The 22833-nt window shown below is 48.6% G+C and overlaps 12 protein-coding genes across 12 annotated transcripts; 8 read left to right on the top strand and 4 right to left on the bottom strand.

Annotated features, from left to right (window-relative positions):
• Positions 1–73: 73 nt before the first annotated feature.
• On the top strand, positions 74–1270 carry APUU_12109A (amidohydrolase family protein; the record flags this gene model as incomplete). The annotated part of the gene is made up of 2 exons (XM_041698274.1): positions 74–1058; positions 1110–1270. 2 exons carry the CDS (start codon positions 74–76, stop codon positions 1268–1270), a joined length of 1146 nt encoding a protein of 381 aa, XP_041551475.1.
• Positions 1271–1423: 153 nt separating this feature from the next.
• Positions 1424–3036, bottom strand: APUU_12108S (uncharacterized protein; the record flags this gene model as incomplete). The annotated part of the gene is made up of 2 exons (XM_041698273.1): positions 1424–2463; positions 2520–3036. The coding sequence occupies 2 exons, from the start codon at positions 3034–3036 to the stop codon at positions 1424–1426; spliced, it is 1557 nt and encodes a 518-aa protein (XP_041551474.1).
• An 857-nt stretch (positions 3037–3893) lies between these two features.
• Positions 3894–4901, top strand: GPI12 (PIG-L family deacetylase; the record flags this gene model as incomplete). Its single annotated transcript, XM_041698272.1, has 2 exons — positions 3894–4140; positions 4219–4901. The coding sequence occupies 2 exons, from the start codon at positions 3894–3896 to the stop codon at positions 4899–4901; spliced, it is 930 nt and encodes a 309-aa protein (XP_041551473.1).
• A 456-nt stretch (positions 4902–5357) lies between these two features.
• Positions 5358–7577, bottom strand: APUU_12106S (uncharacterized protein; the record flags this gene model as incomplete). Its single annotated transcript, XM_041698271.1, has 1 exon — positions 5358–7577. One exon carries the CDS (start codon positions 7575–7577, stop codon positions 5358–5360), a length of 2220 nt encoding a protein of 739 aa, XP_041551472.1.
• A 405-nt stretch (positions 7578–7982) lies between these two features.
• On the top strand, positions 7983–8472 carry LSM3 (U4/U6-U5 snRNP complex subunit LSM3; the record flags this gene model as incomplete). Its single annotated transcript, XM_041698270.1, has 4 exons — positions 7983–8108; positions 8171–8263; positions 8351–8387; positions 8438–8472. 4 exons carry the CDS (start codon positions 7983–7985, stop codon positions 8470–8472), a joined length of 291 nt encoding a protein of 96 aa, XP_041551471.1.
• Positions 8473–9264: 792 nt separating this feature from the next.
• Positions 9265–11246, top strand: APUU_12104A (putative GTP binding protein (GTPBP1); the record flags this gene model as incomplete). Its single annotated transcript, XM_041698269.1, has 3 exons — positions 9265–9318; positions 9384–10896; positions 10945–11246. 3 exons carry the CDS (start codon positions 9265–9267, stop codon positions 11244–11246), a joined length of 1869 nt encoding a protein of 622 aa, XP_041551470.1.
• An 860-nt stretch (positions 11247–12106) lies between these two features.
• Positions 12107–12961, top strand: APUU_12103A (DUF4112 domain-containing protein; the record flags this gene model as incomplete). Its single annotated transcript, XM_041698268.1, has 3 exons — positions 12107–12178; positions 12237–12451; positions 12502–12961. 3 exons carry the CDS (start codon positions 12107–12109, stop codon positions 12959–12961), a joined length of 747 nt encoding a protein of 248 aa, XP_041551469.1.
• A 133-nt stretch (positions 12962–13094) lies between these two features.
• On the bottom strand, positions 13095–14279 carry NCS2 (uncharacterized protein; the record flags this gene model as incomplete). The annotated part of the gene is made up of 2 exons (XM_041698267.1): positions 13095–14130; positions 14194–14279. The coding sequence occupies 2 exons, from the start codon at positions 14277–14279 to the stop codon at positions 13095–13097; spliced, it is 1122 nt and encodes a 373-aa protein (XP_041551468.1).
• A 376-nt stretch (positions 14280–14655) lies between these two features.
• Positions 14656–16596, top strand: APUU_12101A (putative integral membrane protein (Ptm1); the record flags this gene model as incomplete). Its single annotated transcript, XM_041698266.1, has 7 exons — positions 14656–14730; positions 14787–14984; positions 15045–15370; positions 15424–15464; positions 15511–15585; positions 15640–16250; positions 16309–16596. 7 exons carry the CDS (start codon positions 14656–14658, stop codon positions 16594–16596), a joined length of 1614 nt encoding a protein of 537 aa, XP_041551467.1.
• Positions 16597–17120: 524 nt separating this feature from the next.
• APUU_12100A (uncharacterized protein) lies at positions 17121–18767 on the top strand (the record flags this gene model as incomplete). Its single annotated transcript, XM_041698265.1, has 1 exon — positions 17121–18767. The coding sequence occupies one exon, from the start codon at positions 17121–17123 to the stop codon at positions 18765–18767; it is 1647 nt and encodes a 548-aa protein (XP_041551466.1).
• Positions 18768–18915: 148 nt separating this feature from the next.
• On the bottom strand, positions 18916–20126 carry SWD2 (WD-repeat containing protein SWD2; the record flags this gene model as incomplete). The annotated part of the gene is made up of 3 exons (XM_041698262.1): positions 18916–19688; positions 19743–19962; positions 20019–20126. The coding sequence occupies 3 exons, from the start codon at positions 20124–20126 to the stop codon at positions 18916–18918; spliced, it is 1101 nt and encodes a 366-aa protein (XP_041551465.1).
• A 457-nt stretch (positions 20127–20583) lies between these two features.
• OAC1 (putative mitochondrial oxaloacetate transporter (Oac)) lies at positions 20584–21803 on the top strand (the record flags this gene model as incomplete). The annotated part of the gene is made up of 6 exons (XM_041698261.1): positions 20584–20600; positions 20673–20747; positions 20809–20938; positions 20992–21463; positions 21518–21663; positions 21711–21803. 6 exons carry the CDS (start codon positions 20584–20586, stop codon positions 21801–21803), a joined length of 933 nt encoding a protein of 310 aa, XP_041551464.1.
• Between the last annotated feature and the right edge of the window lie 1030 nt (positions 21804–22833).

Genomic DNA, 22833 nt, shown 5'->3' with positions numbered 1-22833 from the left:
CTCTTTCTCTTCATTTATGTCTTTTCTCCCATCTGTTTGATCAACTTTCAAAGGCTCAAGTCCAATTGTCAACATGCCTCTCGTCATTGATATCCATACCCATGTCTATCCTCCGGCATATATGGAAATGCTGAGGGCACGCAAAACAGTCCCATACGTCCACGACCCCTCCAACAATAAAGACCCACGACTGATTATCCTCTCCTCAGACGATGATCCCTCTATACCTATAGACCAACGCGGGCGCCCAGTCGACTCTTCCTACTGGGACATCAACGTCAAGCTAGCATTCATGCGCCAGCACGGAATCAACTGCAGTGTGATCTCCCTCGCGAATCCCTGGCTCGACTTCGTCGAACCGAGCGACGCCCAGATGTGGGCGGAGAGAATCAACAATAACCTCGAAGAGACCTGCGCGGGGGTGAATAAGGCCGCTGATCCAGGGAACACCCTGAATCTTGACCAGAAGGAGACGCTATTCGCAATGGGTGCTTTACCTCTGAGTGCTCCCAGCTCTGGTATTGTCGTCAATGAGATAAAGCGGCTTAAGACGCTTCCGCATTTACGAGGCGTGATTATGGGTACGTCCGGGCTAGGGAAAGGGCTGGACGATGCGACACTTGATCCCGTATGGCAGGCGCTCCAAGATACAGACACGCTGATGTTTCTACACCCGCACTACGGCTTGCCAGATGAGGCCTTTGGGGGATCTGATGCGACGAGTCGATATGGCCATGTGCTTCCCTTGGCGTTAGGGTTTCCGCTCGAGACTACTATTGCGGTAACGCGGATGCTGTTGTCGGGTGTGTTTGATCGCTTTCCACGGTTGAAGATTCTCCTAGCGCATTCTGGTGGTACTCTTCCTTTCCTCGCCGGGCGTATCGATAGCTGTATTCATCATGAGCGCAAGTTTATTTCTGGGGGAGGTGACGTCCAAGGGCCTCAGAGGAGTGTATGGGATGTGCTCAAAACAAATATATATCTGGATGCCGTGGTTTATGGAAAACCGGGTTTAGAGGCAGCAATGGCCGCGTCGGGATCTGATCGTCTTCTCTTTGGTATGTTTAACTCTTCCTTGTTTTATATTCGAATTATTGATCGAGGTATAGGAACCGACCATCCATTCTTCCCTCCACTTGACTCTAAAGAGGGTGACTGGCCGAGTGTGTCGACCAACTACAATGCGATCCATGCGACTTTCGACACAGATTCTGAGACGGTGGCAGATGTTTTAGGTGGAAATGCCGCTCGCATTCTAAATTTGGAGTGATGAATTGCTGAGTATTAGTTACTCTATCTAATGAAATACATTAAAGACCACAGCATCAGAAGATAACAGGTGACATTGCATGTATATAGGTATGGCATTACCGGAAGAAAATATAATGGCTCCCATCGTATTATAAGCTATATGCTGACTGTGTCATAAAAAGTTGTTTTTAAGCAGTATATCATCGCATCCTAGGAGCTCCCAGACCTGTTGTATGTACCATTCGGGAGTTGGCGAGTCGGTAATCTGGCTCTTCGCAAGGAATCTCTCTATGTCAAAGTTTTCAGGAGGACTAGGGCGGTTTAAAGACTGTTCAAATCCCAAGCCTTCGCCAAAAACTGCTTGAAAGAGAGTGTTCTGTAGCCTTGCTGTGATGCTGGATTGGACCTGGCCGGAAGGGTTCTCTGGTGATGCAGAATTCAACAAAGACGGGAGAGTATCAACGGCAGCTAGAGTCCTTTGCAATAGCCAGATTAGGTACCTGGCTTCCGTCTCGGTACCCCCTAATGACTTGCCATCGAGCTCGGCGTCTATCAGACCGGCAGGGAGTGGCAGTTTGTGAAGATCAGCTCGAAGATCCGGCTGCAGTTCTAGGTCTTGAAAGACGAATACGCATAGAACTTTCCCAGCACGGCTTAACAAGACGTACAGGAATCCCTCTAGTAGTCTTTGATGCCTAGGGCAGGTTAGGTCGAGAGATATGATCATTCGACCCAGTAATGAAGTCAACTTTATCGCCCCATCATCCGCAGCGCTCACTTTTGTTCGATTCGATGTCTTTGCTCGTGTCTGGATAGGATACTCTGTCCTAGCTGTAGCTGCCGGTGTTGGTATCGCTTTGCAGTATCTCTTTAGCGTGTTGATGGCTGCTTCGTATAAGCAAACTACATGGTAAATGAGCAGTGCCTCCTCCTGCCCCGAGTCTCCAGTATTGGGAAGCTTGACGAGAGCCAGTAAGAGGAGCGTAATGGCAGATTCAATGACTCGCAGGCTCAGAAAGAATTGTGAGAGTTGAGATTGTGCCAGGTCTCGGCTCTTGAACCTGTCTGTTGGGTTCTCTTGGGGAACTACGCTGGCGAGCTCATCCTCACAAGTCCTGCATAGAGAAACAGCAGCCCGGACGATACTCGCAGTATTACACTTCTGCAGAGCCTTTTGAAGAAGATAGAACTGTCTCACAAAAGGACTCGTAGCTTGACGGAAAGTCCCGTGTCAGTATAAATGATAAACGATGATAATGTCTACTTACGCTCGGAATCATCCAATCGCGTAGTTAAACCATCATGAGATATCTCAACTTCCGCAGCAAGTGAGCCTTTCATAGGATGTCGCTGTTTCTTGGTTTGTTTTTCGGTAGATTGGTTATTGGTGTCCTTGCGCTTCAGCGGCAACTTCACTGCCGATTTCGCCGTAGTCTCTTCTCGAGGATGTAACTTTGCTGCAAGTGCCTCATTTCGCTCTTCGAGCTCAAAAATGCGGTCTAGTAACTTGCTCTGCTCTGCCTCTGATCTCTCGTACGCTTGCCTCCAGAACGAAACGCTGTCAAAAAACTTCTCGGGCGAGTGGAATATCTCCGCAGTTTTTGAACTTTTGATTGACTTTCGGCGTTGCAATATGTATTCTGATGAACTGATTAACTGCAAGCCTTGCCAGAGAATTCGAAGACAGGATGTGGCACCTTTGATGTCTATTCCTACCGGTTTCAATTTGACAATAGCCAGAGCGAGAGCTATTTGTGCGGAAGACGGCGAGGAGACACACTCCATTACCCTGGATGGATACACTTGTCTCTAAATCCTAGACTGAGGTTATTGATGAGGCGGGGGCGAGAGCCGAATCAACTGGAAAACGGCTAGATAGACCCGAACATACCTAATCACAGAAGAGCCGTGGGATATCCTGATCATTGGCATTCACAATAATATACCCCGCCCAACTTCAAGTACCTTACAAGGTAAGATAGCCAATGATCCTAAAATCCGTCAAGCAGCGCCTGTAATACCATTCAAAAGTTTAACTACAATGTATGCGTCTATCCACTTAAGAGCAGGGCCCCGCCATGTGATTTTTCTGCCGTTTGTGGAAGGAGCAATTCCAAATCAAAAAGGGAAGGAGCATACCTGGCCGACTCGACCAGCTCATCCAGACCGCTGCTAGGTACCATTAGAGCGTTGGGACGCTTAGTTATCTCGTGAAAACGAATAAAGTCTCTACCTACAGAGTGTCTCCACAGTAGTACTTTGCTGTGTCTCATATAACCTTCGTTTGTCTCTAACATACGTCTTGATTCGATATGTTTATACTTCGTACTAGGCGGGCATAATACTTCTACTGTCCATACATAGTATAAAAAAGGGGTGGACCAGCCAGTAGATTAGCTCAACGCCGTTTCATTCTAGTAAGAATCATATTTTTGCTACAGCTAGTTTATCGTCATACAAGCAACGTATTAGTAATTGCACTCATCGCATGCTTCAAGCGAGAGGGAACCGTAGCTTAGGCATACCGGTAAGCTGCCGAATCCTCCCCCCACAAGATTCACCACCTAGTCCGTGCATGCGATCCACTTCGCGCGCATCTCCAACGTCACCTCTTTTTTCTCTGTTGTCCTCTCGCAAAAACAATGCTCGACATGAACCCACAAACCCTCGTTTCACTCGGCTTTGCAATTGCCGCTATTTTTCTCTTCTGGACTCTATCCTCCACCACCACGTCGCCTTTCGCCCGCACATTCCCGCAGCTGTACAACAAGCGAATATGCTTGTTGATCGCGCACCCGGACGATGAAGCCATGTTCTTTGCGCCGACTCTACTCGCGCTGACGAAGCCAGAACTTGGAAATCACATCAAAATTCTCTGCATCAGCAGCGGTGAGCAACAATTCCACTCCCCCCTCCTTTCCTCCACCCAGGTGCTTGAAACTAACGAGGAATCTTTCGCAAAATTAGGAGACGCCGACGGCCTTGGTCATATCCGCAGAGACGAACTAACGAAAAGCGCCAAACGCCTCGGGATCCGGAACGACTCAGACGTCCTTGTTCTCGATGACCCGCGGTTCCAGGATAGCATGTCAATTGAGTGGACGAAAGCCGACGTCGCGTCTTTACTTACCGCAACTTTCGCACCAAACAACACCGCCGGGAGCACAAAGGCCACGCGCAAGAAGAATAAGGATAATCAGTCCGCCCCGACCGCAACGATCGATGTTCTTCTCACCTTCGATGCAGGCGGTATAAGCAATCATTTGAACCATCGCTCGCTGTATCACGGCGCGCTACACTTCCTGACCACACTCATGAAAGACGCGCCGGGTTATTCTTGCCCCGTAACAATGTACACGCTTACAACGACAAATCTGCTGCGGAAATATATCGGGGTATTTGATGCGCCATTTACGATGGCGAAGGGGGTATTGGATGGGCTGTTTTCGTTCTTCTCTGGAAAGAAGGGCTCGGGGAAGAAGGAGGATTCGCCGTCAAGGATGCTGTTTGTTAGCTCCGTGGGGGAGTGGATGACGGCGCAGTCGGCTATGGTCAAGGCACATAAGAGTCAGATGGTCTGGTTTCGGTGGGGTTGGATTGGGATTGGGAGGTATATGGTTGTTAATGATTTGAAGAGGGAGGGGGTGTGACGGTCTCTTCCTCTCTTGCTGTGGAGGTTGTGACCTGTGGTATACCTACGTTGGATGATGTCCAGTATATAGATTTACAAAAACGTGTGGAATGCAGTTGGATATATATGATACTCTCATATCTTCTTTACTAGAATTTTCTAAAATTCGCCGCAAACGAATTGGTCTAGCTAATCGGACTTACTTTGCGAGTGAAATTTCAGCTGGAATGAAAATGGAGACGTCGGGATTGTGATACAAGCATGGAGCTTCTGAATTTGGATCGGGGTATTTTGGTGTACGTCAAACAAAAAGCAACGCAGCGCATCATCAGATTATTCAACACTGGCCCTGAGAAGGCAATATCACGCTGTATCATTCGGGCCAGATCGCATCAGCTCCGCGCAAATAGACAAGTCAAAAGAGATTAAAAAAAAAAAAAAAAGATCACAGAATCAGTCGGGGTTAAAGGACAAATTAAGAGAGAATCGCCTTCGCTGAACTTCGCTCATAGCATCCGTCGTCCCCGTCCTTTGCTTCACGGCAGGGGCCAAATGTCTCCTTAAGCGCTTCATCCTTCTGCTCGCGTGAAAAAGACACCAGGTGAGGCCATTGCGCCGGTGACGGTGCTGGGACATATCCATTCTCAATATTACCATGCATTTTCTCATTGATATGTTCATCAGGATAAATACCCTCGTCATAACTCAGTGAGGTGGGGTAGTAATCACGATATTCCAAGGGAACGGGTTCAAAGAGTCGCTTGAGCAAATGAGTTTGGAGATCTTCGGGGCTTATGCTTCTGCGCAACGAAGCCCACACGACATCGTCCTCCAGCTCGTTATCATAATCTGGGTCCGGGGTGAAATCGTCGTTGATTGAGGGTCGGCGAACTTGTATAGTTCGTTGGTTGGTCACGCGACCTTGGCCGAACTCGATGAGGCCATTAAAGTGGACCCTGCCTGTATGCGTCCAGCAGTGAAGCGTATCTGGAATGAAGTCTCTCCATTCCTCGACAAACCGAGGTAGTAATTGCCGTTCCCAAGCTCTCCAGTTGGGGCCAACCCAATCGTGTTTGGCGATAAGGAGGCGCACGAGACGTTCGATCATGCTTGTCTGCTGCATGACTTGAAGCCGAAGAACATCGTAGGTGTGCACAGCATCCGCAAATGCTCGTGAGCGTAGAATCTGAGGATCGATATTTTTACCATCGATGCGAGGGTGTCGTAAGTGCGACTCGACCATTCTTCGCGCAGTTATCTTCTTCCGTCTTGTCTCATCCATGATCTTGTATGCAGCACGCATATTGTTTAAAAAGATTCTCACATGATTATATAACCATGCAGGTACCGCGAGCTTTGTGTGCGTTTCCACTGTTGGTTTCACATTGTGCTCCGTTGTCATCTTCTCGAACAAATCTAAGAGGACTCGAGTGTGAAGTGGGCCTCCTTCTAAAATTTTGTAGTTGGTGTTGGTATGACGTGATAAAACAAAAGCCCACTCAAACAACTCGGCCCAGACTGAGTGTGGAACTTCTATGTCATAAGACTTAGAAATATGCTCGACGAGCCGTAGTGCACTGAAGATATCACTGTTTGAACCAAACGCATGGACTACCGCATATAGAAGGCGACCCGATGGGTATAAAGGTGAGGTGCGTTCGTACTTGGTGACTTCGCCGGGGTAATGGGTCGTCAATAAGTCAACGTCGACGCTCCAGATGGTTTTCAGAATATCTCTCAACGCGGTCTTGTGTCCGACACGAGCGGATGCCAGAAGGAGATTTACCATGGTCGCTTCAGTGCCTTCGATGCCTGCCTCTGTCATCTCATCAAATATTTCATTCACTTCTTTTCGTACACTTCGCGACGCCGTTCCATAGCCCTCAAAACCGGGATCTTGAAACTTTCGCTTCTTATAGGAGTAAGGTGTCACACGGAGATGGTATTTCTCTTTACCAGTATAAGCTGAATTCCAAACTTTGGCTTCCATATAGTGGTTGTAACAGTGGATGTCAGGGAGGATGCCGTCCCGCTTCATGGAATGCCAGATGTGATCTGCCATCACCGCGTCGCCCACAGACCGAGCGCAGTCGAGAAGATGAGAGTACTCAGCGAGACCTAGAGTAGAACCTGCCGATCGCCGTACTCGAACAATAGCAGACAGATTTCTAACAAAATCATTGAAGATCGCGTCCGGGGACTTGAATTTTTTGAGCTCGACGGTGTATGGGTGTAGCGGTCGGTGAAGTGCTTTGAAGGGCTCAACAAAATATGCGGGAGAAAGGGAGTTGAATGCTTCCGTAAAAACGCTTTGCGGCATCGTAGCAACTAACGCTGCGTAGTCATAGTTAAGTAGAGCAGCCATTATCTGGTCAGGTTGGCCGCTTTCCAATGTTGAATAGAGTTCCCTTTCCAGGGCAGTCCGGTCAATGTTGTCCGAACCGGGTGCTCCATGGTCTGGAAGTTTATTGAGGGGTATATTGATTTCCGGCTGAAGATTGCCAACATTGGCCTTTGGAAGGAACCCGGTGCTCCAGGAAGCCAGAGATTCGCTGGTGTTAAACCATCGTGCCAACTGAGGGGGAGAAGCTGCAATAGGACGCAGGCTATGGGTGTGATGACAGATGGAAGGGCGACACGAGGGAAAGAGAAGGTGAGAGGCCAGACCCTCGCAGCGACCAACAATCACCCGCATTGAGAACGACTAGTATTGCCTAGTAGTAGTGTGGGAGCGAAGGAGAGAGGGCAGTTGGGAGAGAGAATAGGAGAAAGCATGGCCGGAGGAGAAGTGAGGAGACGTCGCACACCCCTGTTCATTATTAGAGCTAATATTATGATTACCGCTGGGCGGGCAATGTAACAGCGCCTTGTGCTCCTCCCTGTCAAGTGCAAGTGTCATGTCATTCATGTCAAAGCGGCCGCTGGGAGTCTGGGGAAACTGAGGGGGTGCCGGTCGCACTAACACCCTAGTGGTCTTGGCCGGACTAACCTTAGAAAAGTTAGAAGACCTGCTGCTTTCTTATCCGATCATTCTGGCGGAATCTTGCCTGTGCAGCCTTTCACCACTCCCCCGTCTTTTAACCTCTCCATCTGCGATAAAATGGCCGACACCGAGGGTGCGGGCACCTCTTCCGTCTCCGAACCGCTGGACCTGGTCCGCCTCTCTCTCGACGAGATTGTCTTTGTCAAGCTGCGGGGTGATCGCGAACTCAAGGGTCGTCTACACGTGGGTCTATTGTCGCATCCAACCAACTTCAAGCCACCTGTTAATACTCAATTCACTTATAGGCTTACGACAGTCACTGCAATCTGGTTCTGGGCGAGGTTGAGGAGACAATATACGTGGTCGAGGAGGATGAGAACGAGCAGGAGCACATTCGCGTACGTTGATATCCCTCCCTGCTCACCGTGTTTGTCGCGACATCGTGTCGAGTACATTTTTGTCTAACGTTTTATTTTCACTTTTAGACAATCAAAAAGCAAGAAGAGATGCTGTTCGTTCGAGGTGCGTTATCGTCCTCCGTGGCCTTCTGTGGTGTCAACTAATTCGCCCAGGTGACTCGGTTGTCCTAATTTCTCCCCAAGCCTGATCAATTCAATATCGAGACACAACGGATACAATAAGTCTAGAGTGACAAGCACCAGCTGCGAGTCACTAACCGCAACGAGTCCCCGACTTGACGAGTCATGAGGATGGTCAACGAATCTGGCGATGGTCCAGGCAAAGTTAGAAGATAATCGGACATGACCTTCACAGCGTAGATGACTCCCACGCACTGTTGCTTTCCTAAGGCTCACCTGGATTTGTGGTGCTCTGGGAGCATAAATCATGTGAACCATAGGGTCGATGGCGATATGTTTCCTCCGGAGGTTAATTGTTAGAATATTAGTGAATAAATTACAAAATCTGAAGGCCAAATTGTAGCAAGCCACTCTCAGGCTTTCAACGGTCATAGCCTTTGATTGAGTCAGTCTCAGCCGCTTTTGCCAGTGGATGTGCGCGTTGTTGTGCCCCGGGGGCTGTAACTTGGTAGGTTATGACTCAAAGACGCCGTGACTCGCGGGTGCTATCGATAAAGCTTCCCCATCCTTCCCTGTGTTATTTAACTTACCTTGTACCTCCGGCTTCTCTACATTCTACAATTACGGAACATCCAACCTAAATCGATAAATCATTCACACGTTTTATATTCTGCCTTTAGCTCCTATTCGTGGAGAATGATCGTACGAATACGTATTTGAATACGCCGTAGGCGACTCTTCGTTCCCGACCGTCTTAGTTCAGCACCCATATACACTTCACTCACGAACCATTCTTACGCTCCTGTACCTATATATACTTATTTACGACTCCATTCACCTTTTGCGCAAAAACACGGATAATGCGATCGGACGCCCTGAAACCGTCTCTCGAGGACCGGCGAAGAGGCGAGCTAGTAAGTTGACTCTTTTCCTACTACCCCTCATTCTCGCCCCTCTGTTAACGATCACCCTGCGCCAGGCGCTCAGCGAGTTTGCGGAATACGCGGACAAGCAACAGTCACTTCGCGCCACCCAAACGGCACCTCTAGACAACGGTACCAGCGACAAGCCTGCCGAGAATGAGGATCACGCCGAATTGGAGATACTTGACCAGCTTGGCTTATCCGATGACCCGAAGACAGTCAAGTTGAAGGAACTTTTCCTTAGCCCGGACGATAAGTCCGACGATAACATCAAGGTCCTTGCTGAGATCTTGCAGAACCGCATTGATGAAGGCCATGGGGAGACCATTTTCGACCTCGGAGTTGAAGATGGCGGAGAGTCTATGTCACTCACTCTTGACCAGTGGAATTCAGCGCTACAACGACTGCGAGAAGCGGCAACAACCCTTGCTGCATACTGCCGTATCATTCTAACCTACAACGTTGGCGGACCCGAAGAGACGCGTACTGCGAACGACCGAATAAAGGGTGCATGCGGCAAGGTGCTCATTCGACAGCCCGCGCAAACGCTAGAGGAAATGGCAGAGATACGCATGGCAGTCGTGGGAAATGTCGACGCTGGCAAGAGTACCATGCTTGGAGTACTTGTGAAGGGGGGACTAGATGATGGGAGAGGGAAAGCTCGGGTGAATCTCTTCCGCCACAAGCATGAAATTGAGAGTGGCCGGACCAGCTCTGTGGGCTTGGAGATCATGGGATTTGATGGCCATGGAGAGATAGTGAGCAGCTCACAAGGACGCAAGCTTTCTTGGGAGGAGGTGGGGAAACGGTCTGCTAAGGTTATCTCGTTCTCTGATCTGGCGGGTCACGAGCGCTACCTGCGAACGACCGTCTTCGGCATGTTGAGCAGCAATCCTAACTACTGTCTCCTAATGGTTGCAGCCAATAACGGCCTTATCGGGATGAGTAAAGAGCACCTGGGAATTGCCCTGGCTCTGAATGTGCCCGTTATGGTCATCATCACCAAGATCGATATATGCCCTCCACATATCTTGCAGGAGACTATTTCCCAGTTGACCAAGATCCTCAAGTCTCCTGGCGCTAGGAAGATTCCCATATTTGTCAAGAATATGGAAGAAACCATCAATACTGCAGGGCAATTTGTTTCTCAACGGATATGTCCCATTTTCCAAGTCTCTAACGTCACTGGAGAGAATTTGGAACTTGTCCGGACATTCCTGAATATCCTTCCCTACCGCGGGCATTATAATCCTGATGCGCCTTTCGAATTTTTGATCAACGACACGTTCTCTGTTCCTCATGTCGGCACAGTCGTGTCTGGAGTGGCAAAATCTGGGGTGATTCATGCTGGTGATACCGTGCTTGTCGGCCCTGACTCTCTCGGTCAATTTACAACGACTACGATCAAGTCTATTGAACGAAAGCGTATCCAAGTAAATGCTTGTTTTGCTGGACAATCTGGATCATTTGCACTGAAGCGTGTCCGGCGGAAGGAAGTCCGGAAAGGCATGGTTGTGCTCAAGAAATTGGATCAACCCCCCAAGGTTTTCCGGGAGTTCGTTGCAGAAGGTATGCTCGTTTATGGCTGCTGTTAGACATTTACTCATGTTGAAATAGTTCTCATTCTGTCGCATGCGACGACTATCAAGCCTCGGTATCAGGCAATGCTTCATGTCGGGGCAGTGAGCCAAACCTGCTCCGTCATCGATATCGATCGCCCTTTCATCAGGACCGGTGACCGTGCCCAGGTTGCGTTCCGCTTCATGCAGCGACCTGAGTTTCTCGCTCCTGGGGATAGAGTGCTGTTCCGAGAGGGAAAGACCAAGGGACTAGGAATTGTAAAAAGTGTCGGATATGACCCAAGCAATCCATTGAACGCCGAGGTGAGGAAGGAGTATGAGCGGAAAGAAAAGCGTTGATTACGGTTGAGCCATTTTCATCTAGACTTTCTTTGCAGTCCGGCTTCTACATACTTCGCTCTCTGATTCAGGTCGTGCGTTGCTTCTTTATTTGCGAGTAGATTTACTTTGTTCGTTTTATTTATTGCCTGAAATTTTTGCTTTCCATGCATCCAGGCTGGCCTGCGTTTGGTGTACGATCGTGTCACTGTGCGAATCTGTTTTTCTTTTTCTTTTTTCTTTCTTTTTTTTTTCAGTTATTTTATGTCAAATTTTACTAGAATCTCGATTTACTTGGGTAATATAACTTCAATGAAGACAAGGCTGTCAGCGTTGTTTGTTTTCCGTGAATTATACGGAGTAGGTCAGGAGCTTTGTATAGAAGCCGGGTGGGACTTCACACGACGATACCCAGCTTCCAGCACAACACAATCGCGAACAACTTTTACTATTCATAGACATTTTTGACCATCCTATCAGATGAAGCAGCTAACCTGCCCAACAAGACAATTGATACGTACACCTTGGCCAGCGATTGGGAGTTGTTGGGAATCTCGTAACAAACCAACATGCACCGCCACATATTATGATGTAATACTCAAATGTGGCGTTAAATGTGGCTGGTGCATGTTCCACCACTCGAAGAACAAGCATGTGCAGGCGCTGGAATGACGTCTCTGCAAGGGCTGATCTTCAGGGTTGAGAACTTGAGACATTTATTATTTATTAACGCTGTCCCGTCCAATTTCTGATTCTGCTCTATTCCGTACACATATCACGTTTACTTTACACGTTTATACGTACAGGGAGAGCATATTGTTTTTTCTTTTATTTTCTAATAATTGCGATAAACATTTCCGAGTCAAGTTGATCGCGACAACATGTCCGCTCTTTTCTCCTTTGTCGGGAAGAAGATTCTCGCAGAGTCTGCGAGGAATCATTTTGGAACAGAGGTGAATTTACCATGGCACTGTTTTGTTTATATTGTAGCTAACAGGATTTGCTTTCTAGGACCCCTACTTCGAAGAAGTCCCCGCATCGCGTTTAGGCCGAACGTTTGGCAAGAAAACACAGAAAAGACGCAAGGCCATTCCGCCTGGTCTCTCTGAGAATGACAGCAAAGTCCTTACGCGCGTTAAGCGACGAGCATATAGACTGGACCTTTGCCTTTTCAGTCTTTGCGGCATTAGATTCGGATGGGGAAGTGTTATCGGTATATTCCCTTTGTAAGTACACACTCCACAACCGTGGAAGATTGACTCTAACCATATTCTAGCATCGGAGATGCAGCCGATGCCATGTTGGCGTTGATGGTGTTGAAGACCTGTGAAGGTATCGACGGAGGGCTTCCGGGTCGGCTTCGAACGCAGATGATGATCAATATCATTATTGACTTCTTCCTCGGACTTGTACCGTTCGTCGGAGATATAGCAGACGCCGCATACAAGTGCAACACGCGAAATGCCGTCGTTCTTGAGAAACATTTGCGGGAAAAGGGCGCCCGTACAATCGCAAGGCAAGAACGACAGCATGGAACCGACGTTGATCCAAGCTTGCCAAGCGAATTTGACCGATACGATTCAGAGGCTGGCGTTGGTTCGCGGAACACGAAGCGTGGCAACGACTCAGTCCGCCGGCAAAAGTCAAAGTCTCGCAAGGACCGTGGCGGCAGGTCGGCGGCGCCAGAAACCGACCTTGAGAGCGGAAACCTGGACAACCCTCCAGCCCGAGGATGATGATCCCCCGGGCTCGGGTATAATTTTTTTTGCTATATTCGCCATGCACCTAGGTGGGACTTTCAGCATATAATGAATGTAATCTTGGCGGTTCCGTGTTTTTCAATATTGAGCGCAAAAGTTTAATGCCAAATTAGCTTAGTTCTGGACGAGAGCGTTCGCATGCGTAACAGAAATTGTTCGATGGATGTTTCTCGGAGTCAACAATGAATTGAGATTGGTTGGTCGACCCTTCAGGATTGCAAATAACAGTGTCACATAGTACACATCTTGATCCATCAGTGGGCATTCGCGACGACTGAAGCTTATTTGCTGTCCTTGTTACGTTGGACATGACACCGGGATACTTGGCACCCTGGGACGAAACATAGCGCATCATTAGTTGGTCAATAGACAGGTTCTTTGTGAGGATGTTATCCGAGAGAGGAGCGTCCGGGATTATTATTTCGGTGAGTTCCGGGAAGAAATTGGCATAGTTCTGCAGTTCTGCGGTAAACAAGTCCCGCAATGGAAAGTTGAATTCCATCCCGAATGGGGACGGTCCGTCAGACACCTGCCATGTTAAGCACGAGCCGCGCCCTTTGGAGACATTGGCTAGTGTCTTCGCAGCCAGTCGGTCATCGGAGTCTCCCCATATAATTCCAACGCAGTTTATATCCTTAGCAAAGGCTATGATGAGTCTATTGAGTAGGATAGAGTCGACATCAGCGATGGAAGTAGGTGAAGTAATAGACGCGCGAAACGCGTCAAGGCGTTCTTTCGGAGGTCGCGAGGTATTATCTGCGAAGCTTTGCCCAGCGTATTCGGCTAGAATGCGGTCCAAGCCTGGTACATATTCGAAGACACTATGGAGAGGAAGACGAGTGAACGAGGCCAAAGGGAAACGACGCTGGAGCAACTCAAAGGCTCCGTCTTGCAGCACATTGGTCGAGGAAATACTCGACGGTTCAACAATGAGAACGTGGAGGTCAAATGCCTGAGGGCCGCGTGGCTTCGAAAGTTGTTCTTCAACTTGTGCATGAACCATGTTCAAGAGGACTGATGAGGAGAGACCGCACGACAAAGGCAAAAGCACTGGACATGGCCCAGTTCTCGGTAAGTCTTTCCGGAGACGATACCTCTCCATGCGCCTAAAGGCCTTGTATCCAACGAATTGTATATAGCAGTCCCTAGTGGTAACATTATGATTAGAAAGCGTACAAAAATCGCGTTTGGAATAACGGGAAACCCACCTGCAAAGAGAGCGGCGCCGAATAGTGAGAACGGCGTCCGCATCCTTACAGTCCATGCATGGATCTGACAATTGTTTCCCAGGCATTTTGCGATCTTCACTGAATTGTGATTAAATGTTGGAAAAGTGGTGGTGGGGGAGATTTTCCCCGAGGCAGAATTTAAATGGCGGCGATGCTGAAACAACAGAAACAGAAGGCGGTGGGAGTTTGAGCTCGATGATCGTTATTATGCTGGGCGGGCTCGAAAGGTGCAGCCTGTCAACCTTACACGCGGCATCTCCGGGCTACTGTCACAGCTCCATCCCTCGGCGAATGCTGCTTAATTTTGAATAAGTCTTCGAGTTGCCTGAAGCTTCGTTCTTGCATGGTTCATTCCTGCAATTTTCTATGATCATACGTCTCAACTAGACTTTCTTTTGCTCTCCAGGAGCCCGGTATTGTAGCTCCAACCGTGAAGTCGAGATGAGAAGCTGGATTCGGGCGCTTGGGTTGTCTGCCTTATTGGCAGGACTAACTTTTGCAAATGAAGCGGAATTGGTATGACAATTGGATCCCTATGTGTCCGGTCCTCAGTTTTAACATATCGGTCGCAGACGCAAGACGCCTCCAAACGGTTACAATGTTCGGGCATGTATAGCCGTAAGGCTTGGGGTGGAAATACCGACCCGTTCATCCTGACCAAGTTCGCAAAACTACCGACCGATGGCGATTTTGATCCTATTGTTAGTCTTTTGATTTTCGAATGGAGTGATGAACCTTTGATTGGAAGACGTATATCCGACGATCCCGAGGTATGCGACACATTTTCCCAGCTGCTGAGAAAGGCTGTTTGACTCATTCTTATATCCCAGGACTACAAATCGATTTGCGATCAAGGCAGCGTGCAAGAGGGATTATGCACCTCCGGCCAACTCGGTTCCTTCCTTCTCGCCCCGAACGCCAGCGATGCCTCTCAGTTTCATATTCTCTCGCAGGGAGTACATCTTAAAAACCCCGAAGCCATCAACTATCCGATAAAGAAGACAGGATACTATTGTGTGAGCACGTATGGCTATTCTGGCGATGATTATAGGGGCGTCGTGGAGTTCAGGAATGCGTACGGCGAGCTTCCAGCTGCGCAAATCCCGAAACTGCCATTCTATGGGGGCCTGACAATCGTGTACGCCGTGGTTGGCTTGTTAGTTTCATCTTACCTGTTTATTTGTTTGGGACTAGACTAATTGTTCACAGGTACTGGGCCTTCCTATACGTTCAAAACCGCCATGATATCCGTATGTTTCCCGATACGACCGACGCGCATTCGCTAACGAGCTCTAGTACCCGTGCAAAATTACATTACTGCTATCTTGGTGTTCTTGATTTTAGAGCAGTTGATGACATGGGGCTTTTATGGTATGTCGGACCTTGGGATATCCTTGTGGCACGTGCACTTCTAACATTCGCTAGACTATCAAAACCGACATGGATTAAATGTTGGAGCAAAAGTACTGATGGTTATCGTTTCTGTCCTCAACGCGATTCGCACTTCATTCTCGTTTTTCCTGCTTCTTATTGTCTGTATGGGCTACGGTGTGGTCAAGCCTTCCTTGGGTCGAACCATGGTATATGTTCGCATTCTTGCCATCACACACTTTGTATTCGCCATGATTTATGCCGTCGCCAGCTTATCCATTACGCCTGAAGCTGCCGGTATCCTGATTCTATTTATTGAACTTCCGCTTGCCGCAACATTGACTGCATTTTACGTGTGGACTTTGAGTTCACTGAATGCAACTATGAAAGACCTGATCGACAGGAAGCAGAAGACCAAGGCGATGATGTATAAGAAGCTATGGTGGTGCCTCCTCGGGAGCATTATCGTGCTATTTGGCTTCATTTTCATCAATGCTCTTGCATTCGCTAGCCGCTCCGAGGCCGATTTCTTGCCCGAGCACTGGAAGAGCCGTTGGTTTGTATTGGATGGATGGCTGAGCATTGTCTATTTTGTCGATCTGGCATTCATTGCCTACTTGTGGCGTCCCACTGCCAACAACCGGCGATTTGCGATGAGTGACGAGGTAGGTCATACATAAAACTCCGCCAGTAATTCGGTATTGATGCTAACACGACATGCAGCTTGCTCAAGATGATGATGGCTTTGAGATTCGATCCTTCAATGGAGCTTTGGATGAAGAGGACGCCCTTGGTGGCTTGGATGAACATTCTCCTCATGAACAGCGCCGTGACCTATCACCAGTACCTCCCAAGCCTGTTCCTTCCGCCGCACGAACTCGGGAGTCTCTGGATGCAATGGATTCTGAGACAATCTTCGCCGTTGGTGACGATCCCGATAAATGGACCGATGACGAGGACTCGCCGCGTAACTCTACTGAAAGGAAGGCACTTACAAAAGATGTGGATTAAACACTACCATATTCTTTCTTCCTGGGGGCAATTGTCCCAACGAACCGTGACGGCTAGTCGCACCTTTTTTGTGTATTGATAACAAGTCCCGAAGGTTTCACTTTTCGGGTCACACTGAGGACAAATCGGAGAACACTGTATTCGACTTTGGAAGGCATATGGCGGCGTTATGAATTGGATGTTTACAGCTATTATTTCTCTATTTCCTATCGTGCTATTTAATATGTTAAGTCTGATTTGGCGATGAGGGATGAACACCTTTTATCTACAATTGTACATTGTACAAAATATGTCCTTGTGAGCAATAAAATGGCAGATGAAAAAAAAATATATACAAAAAAGAGTAAAAAAAAAACATGGTATATACTAGTTTGTATTTCAAATGTTAATGGGCGTATTTAGTTGCCTGGTAGGGCTATAGTCGTAAGCCTTGCTCCCATGGATTTCCGCCCACCAAAAATCTCCCCGCATCCACTACGTAGGTACTCCGTAGGTAAAACACAACAAAGTGGCACAAACACACCATGCGGGGCAACCCTCCCACCACAGAAGAGCCGCAGGGAACAGCGGTGTCAAGCTACGACCCAAATCCTTCAAACCAGGAGCCAGAATCCACCTCCAGCGGAAAAAATCTCGCACAATCCCTCGTCACGCGATGCCGCACTCTCCTCGCCGAACTCGACGCCTTCAAGGCTCTACTCGCAGAGACGCAACGGAACCCGCAGACCGTTGAAGTCCGATCCCTGCGCTCTAATGCTCTTTCAGAACTTAAAACCCTCGAGAAACTGTCTACCCAGCTTGATGATGCGAGTGCGCGAATTGCTAGCCAAGATCCTGAGTCAGAGGAGGCTATAGATATGCGGGAGGCGGAATTGAGGGCTGTTCATGCATTGAGGTCATCAAATTTACCATTCTACGAGGCCGTTTGGACGATTGCGAAGAGAACCTGTACAGGGTTAGTTGCGTTCGGGAAAAGGTTCTACTGGGAGGAGAAAGCGGGGAATAAGAATTTGGATAAACGGAAGAGTGTGTTTGTGGATATTGTTGCAGATGATGGTGAGGAGTGGGTGAAGGTTTCTACAATTTCGGAGACGAGGCTGTTGTTTGAGATGGCTAAGAAGGGTTGGGAGGGGGGTTCGGATGATGATGAAGATGGGGAGGAACGAACGGTTCTACAGAATCATGGCCGTGAGGATGATAGTGACTACGATGATAATGACGACGACGACGAGATTGAGTTGCTCAAGCTGGCGAGTGACATGGGGAAAGCTGCAAATCTCGTCAGGGTGAACTACAGGCGACCTCGGCTACGGTTTATGATCCCGAAAATTGTGGAAGGGCAGGTTCCTGAGATTGATGATCTTCTAAAAGCTATCCGAAGTCATGGCGTGGTAGTTGTTTGTGGAGAGGATGTGGCTGCGATGCAAACCTTTAGTGAAAGCGAACACCCTCTGGCAGAAGCTGTTTCTGTTCAAGACGAGGTTCGAAATCTTCTTCCCAACCGATTCAAAAGGTTCACGCCCACGCTCAACGTTGACTGTACCCTATTACTGGCTATCATTTCGGACTTGTCCCATTCCATGGAAATAGCACCCTCTGAACAGTATCACAGGGCGATCAACCGGCAGATTGAAATTGAACGTGAACGACCGTTGCTAACAACAGAGCTTTGGCCGGCGATGGAGTCTCACGAGCTGGTATGCACAGGTGAAGCCGCTCAAAGGATGCGCGAGATAGTGGAGACAATCGGTACCGAAACGGAGAAGCAACGGATGACAATTATAATGGGTGATCAGCCCTTCGCTGGCGCAACGTCAGCGTCAATAGTTGGAGAACTTCAAAAAATGTCGGACTACCAGGTACCTTCTCAACTGGACCTTCCCATTAGGGTAGTCGATGCCAATGCAGCTTTTGCTTCTGGAAACAAGCAGGCAAATTTACCTCCAATTGCTCAAAAAGTGGAAAAAATATTGTCTGACATAAATACCAGCGTATTTATGTATGGCTGGATCTCAGAGATTATGACCATAACGAGCAATAGGACGGTGGTCAAGCAAATCGAGAATTTGATCGAAATGCATAGAGATGAGGAAGACCTGATAGGGCCATTGATCTGGGTGTGTGACACGGCGAGGAGTTTGATAGGAAAAGAAAAGGGCCGGAAAGATTAAAAATCCGCCTGTAGAACCGAAATCGAATACGAAATTCAGCCCATATACCCTTGAAAGTATTAAATCCCTTGCTGCTGCCTTTTCAAAGTGCTATATTGCCGATAGTATTCTTTCTTTGCCGTATAGTTCTGGATGGCCAGTTCGACTTTTAGACTGCCTTTGAAGTGTCTTCAGGAAGCCAGAAGAAAATGTCCTTGTCCGCAGAAGCCATCATGTTGAATCTCGGATTGTACTCCACGACAGCAGTCCGGCTGCGATGCGGTAATTTGGTCATCGGCTGCAAAACAAGATTTGCGTCCGGGGTCTGCTGCAGATCCCACACCAACATATCCTGGTGATCTCCAGATCCTCCAATGACGTACCGACCTTCTGGCGTGAAGCATGCGTCTCCCTGTCCGAGGGGCTTTCCCGTGGTTGAAACAGGAGCGGCTCTACCTGGTGAGCCATTCTTGCCAACCAAAAAGGCCTTGAGATTGCCTTCGAAGGCGTCGAGAATGAAGTGGCCATGATAGTCTGTACCAACAAGCAAGTATTTTCCATCATTCGAGAATTCAAGTCGAGTCCAAGCTCGTCCACGAGTCGACGGGGTATATCTTTCTTCATACTGGGCAAGATCGAATGTTGAGAATGGGGATTTGTCGTAGTTTCGGAAGTCATAGAGAAGAACAGATGAGGTAGACTGGGACGCGATCGCGATCACGGATGCGGAGGGGTCGAAAGCAACGAGATATGGCGTCGAAAGCTTCAGTTTTCCTTGTGCATGCCTGGAGCTCAGATCCCAGATCGCAACTGTGTCATCTTTGGAACATGAAATGACTGAATCGCTTCCTGGGGAAAGAGCCAAGCACGTCACTTTATCCGTATGTCCCGAGAAGTAGCGTATATACCCTTCACTGTGCAAGTCGAGCAATCGCAAGGAATCTGATTCGACGAAGTTAGCAGACGACCATTGGGGCCCGATAATAGCCAACATACCATCAACTTTTGTACTTGCGTGGAGGACCTGGCGGGAATGATGGGTAAACCTAGCCAAGTGCGCACCGTATTTCTTGCTGGGAACCGACTTCGTCATTGTACCACCCTTGACATCAAAAATTTGAATAATGTCATCATCGCCAGCAGTGACAACAAATTCGCCCTGGTCATCGAAATCAAGTGAGGTTATGAAACTCTCTTGCTTTGTCGGCTTGAACACCTAGGTGGATAATTCAATTAGACATGAAGATACAGCGGGGAAAATGTCAAACCAACCTTCGCAGGCCGATAGCTACGGATGATATCCGACACCTTCTGGGTCTGCTGAGCAGCTTGTTGCTGCAGCTGCAGCTGCTGTGGCGTGGACTGGCCGCCGTCCGCCATCTCTGGTGGCTAATTGAGTATCGTTCCTGTAGGTGTCTGTAAAGCCAAAAGATGGGAATAGCTAGTCAGGTACCAGCTCTGAGCTCTCGGCGCGTCAATGTTGTTCCTCTCCGGCGGCTACTGGCGGCGACAAAAGGGCCTAGTCTAGCCGAGGTCGGACCAGGCACGGTCTGTCAGACCAATCACACGAGGCTCACCTCCATCCACCGGCATCGCGGCATCGCGGCTGCGCTCTGACATTTATAATTCCAAAGGCTTAATCCGCCATCCTGTCGATTCCCCGCGCCATCCTTTGCTTTATTCGCTCTCTATACAAGTCCCTCCGGGCCTTTCGCTGCTTTGTGCTATAACGGACTTCACATTTAATTGCGCATTTTCCCCATATTACCCCGTCAGCGCTGCTGAAAACCTTGACCGACCCGCCGCCTCCGCTTACGGCGGTCATATCTCGAAGATCATGTCTACAACGACCGGGTATGCCGCACCCTCGCGCAATAGAGGATGTGAAAATGACTGTTTACTGATAATAATCCAATGAATTTTCAGCGCGTTTATTGCCGGAGGTATCGCAGCATGCGGCGCAGTCACCGTTACACACAGCTTTGAGACAGTAAAGATTCGGTATGCCACCCACCACCTCGACTCGGCTTGGTCACAATCCTAATCGCCATATCTCGTTTAGTCTACAATTACAAGGAGAGTTGCAGGCGAAGTCAGAGGCGGTCAAGAAATACAAGGGTGTCCTCCATGGCGTGAAGGTCATTCTGCAGAACGAGGGCCCGCGAGGTCTGTTCCGGGGAATTGGCTCGGCGGTACGTGCCTGTGACGCTGGAAATGGTGCCTCATTAACTAACATCGTATGCAGTATATATATCAAGTTCTTCTCAACGGTTGCCGTCTCGGTTTCTACGAGCCTATTCGTGGCGGGCTCACGACCGCTGTCTATAAAGACCCGCAAGTCCAATCCCTCGGTGTTAATGTTTTTGCCGGTGCCTCATCCGGAATCATTGGAGCTGCCGCAGGCTCACCGTTCTTCCTCGTCAAAACCCGTCTTCAGTCATTCTCACCTTTCCTCCCCGTCGGCACACAACATCAGTACCGGAACTCGTTCGATGGTCTGCGGAAGATCTACACTTCAGAAGGAGTTGGTGGGCTATACCGTGGAGTAGGAGCAGCCATGGTGCGAACTGGGTTTGGTAGCTCTGTCCAACTACCTACATACTTTTTTGCGAAGAGACGCTTGATTAAGCACCTCGGCATGGAGGATGGCCCAGCACTCCACTTGGCCAGTAGCACAGCATCCGGTTTTGTTGTTTGCTGCGTCATGCATCCTCCTGGTACGTTAAGACACCTAAGTCCCGATCCAGTTGCATCCATCTAACTTGTCTCAGATACCATTATGTCTAGAATGTACAACCAAACCGGTAACCTTTACCAAGGCGTGTTTGACTGCCTGTCGAAGACGATTAGAACGGAAGGAATCCTTGCTATTTACAAGGGCTACTTTGCTCATCTGGCTCGTATCCTACCTCACACCGTAAGTACGCTGAAGGACTTTGCAAATAGACGACTAACACGTCCCAGATCTTGACTCTCAGTCTGGCCGAGCAAACCAATAAGTTAATGCGCAGGGCCGAGGACAGGTTCCTCTCAGATTCCCTCAAGGAAAATCTTTAAGAGTTGGAAAAATTGAAATTGATTCATCATACCCCCAGACAGTGGAAAGCACGGAGTAGACAAACCGGCATTCGCGATTGGCGCTTGGAAAGTATATAAACGGCGTTTTTTTAAAGTTCTTGCCGTCCTCTAGATCAAGTTTGTAGAATTTGGTGCGTTATGTTAGTTAATGCATCCAGGGATACATATCAATACCAGTGCAGTTTCATCTGGAGAGAGATCAAGCAGGACGCCGTGGACGCGTCCTGGAAATATTTACAATAATGATCCATTTATTGACTAATATAAGATCGAAGATCTGGCATAAGCAGAGCCTCGAGTCCTCGAGGCTGAGAGCTGTCTAGCCCTAACCCGGCCACGGCCGAATCCTCCGAGAAGATCCGCAACCAAATAGGTACATATATGGCCGCAATATCCGCTTTGTCGTATAGAGCTCTTTCTTTATATCTAGCACAAAAGAACATGAGAGCGGTGTATGTACCAAGAGTCCGGGTTATAATGTAGCAGAGTATAGCTGCGAGCACTGCGGAGAGGCGTTGCCTTGTAAAGGCAGCAAGTATAGACATTGGACGAAGAACCCCAATTATACTATTAGTAGGGATAACTAAAAGTACAAACACTGTGGCGAAGAGTCCAGGAGTCACGCAAGCAGATTCACCAGAAGAGAAGTGTGCAATGGAGCCCAGTTACTGGCGATCATGCCTGCAAATACCCAAAGTTAGATATCCGTATGAGAAGGATCATCCATTGAAGGTACTTGGCCACGCATTTACCGATGTCGGTGTGGAGATGAGATGAGACTGGAGGCTGGGACTCGAACATGCCGTGGGGTTGGGAAAGGGTTTGAAACCACGCAAACACGTTCATGCTGTTTAAGTGACTTTAATGTTTACGGTGGACGCGACGAAATGCGCGTATGGGCCTTCCATTTCCTTGGTCTTCCCGAGTTTCAATCCGGTCCCACTCAACTAAGACGGCACTAGGCTCCAGCATGCGCTGCGGTCAAAAAGACTGGGGTCATTTGCCCTAC

This window comes from Aspergillus puulaauensis, chromosome 1 (assembly GCF_016861865.1).
Source record: "Aspergillus puulaauensis MK2 DNA, chromosome 1, nearly complete sequence".
In the NCBI taxonomy this organism is placed as follows: domain Eukaryota; kingdom Fungi; phylum Ascomycota; class Eurotiomycetes; order Eurotiales; family Aspergillaceae; genus Aspergillus; species Aspergillus puulaauensis.
This window is presented reverse-complemented; position numbering and strand designations above follow the sequence as displayed.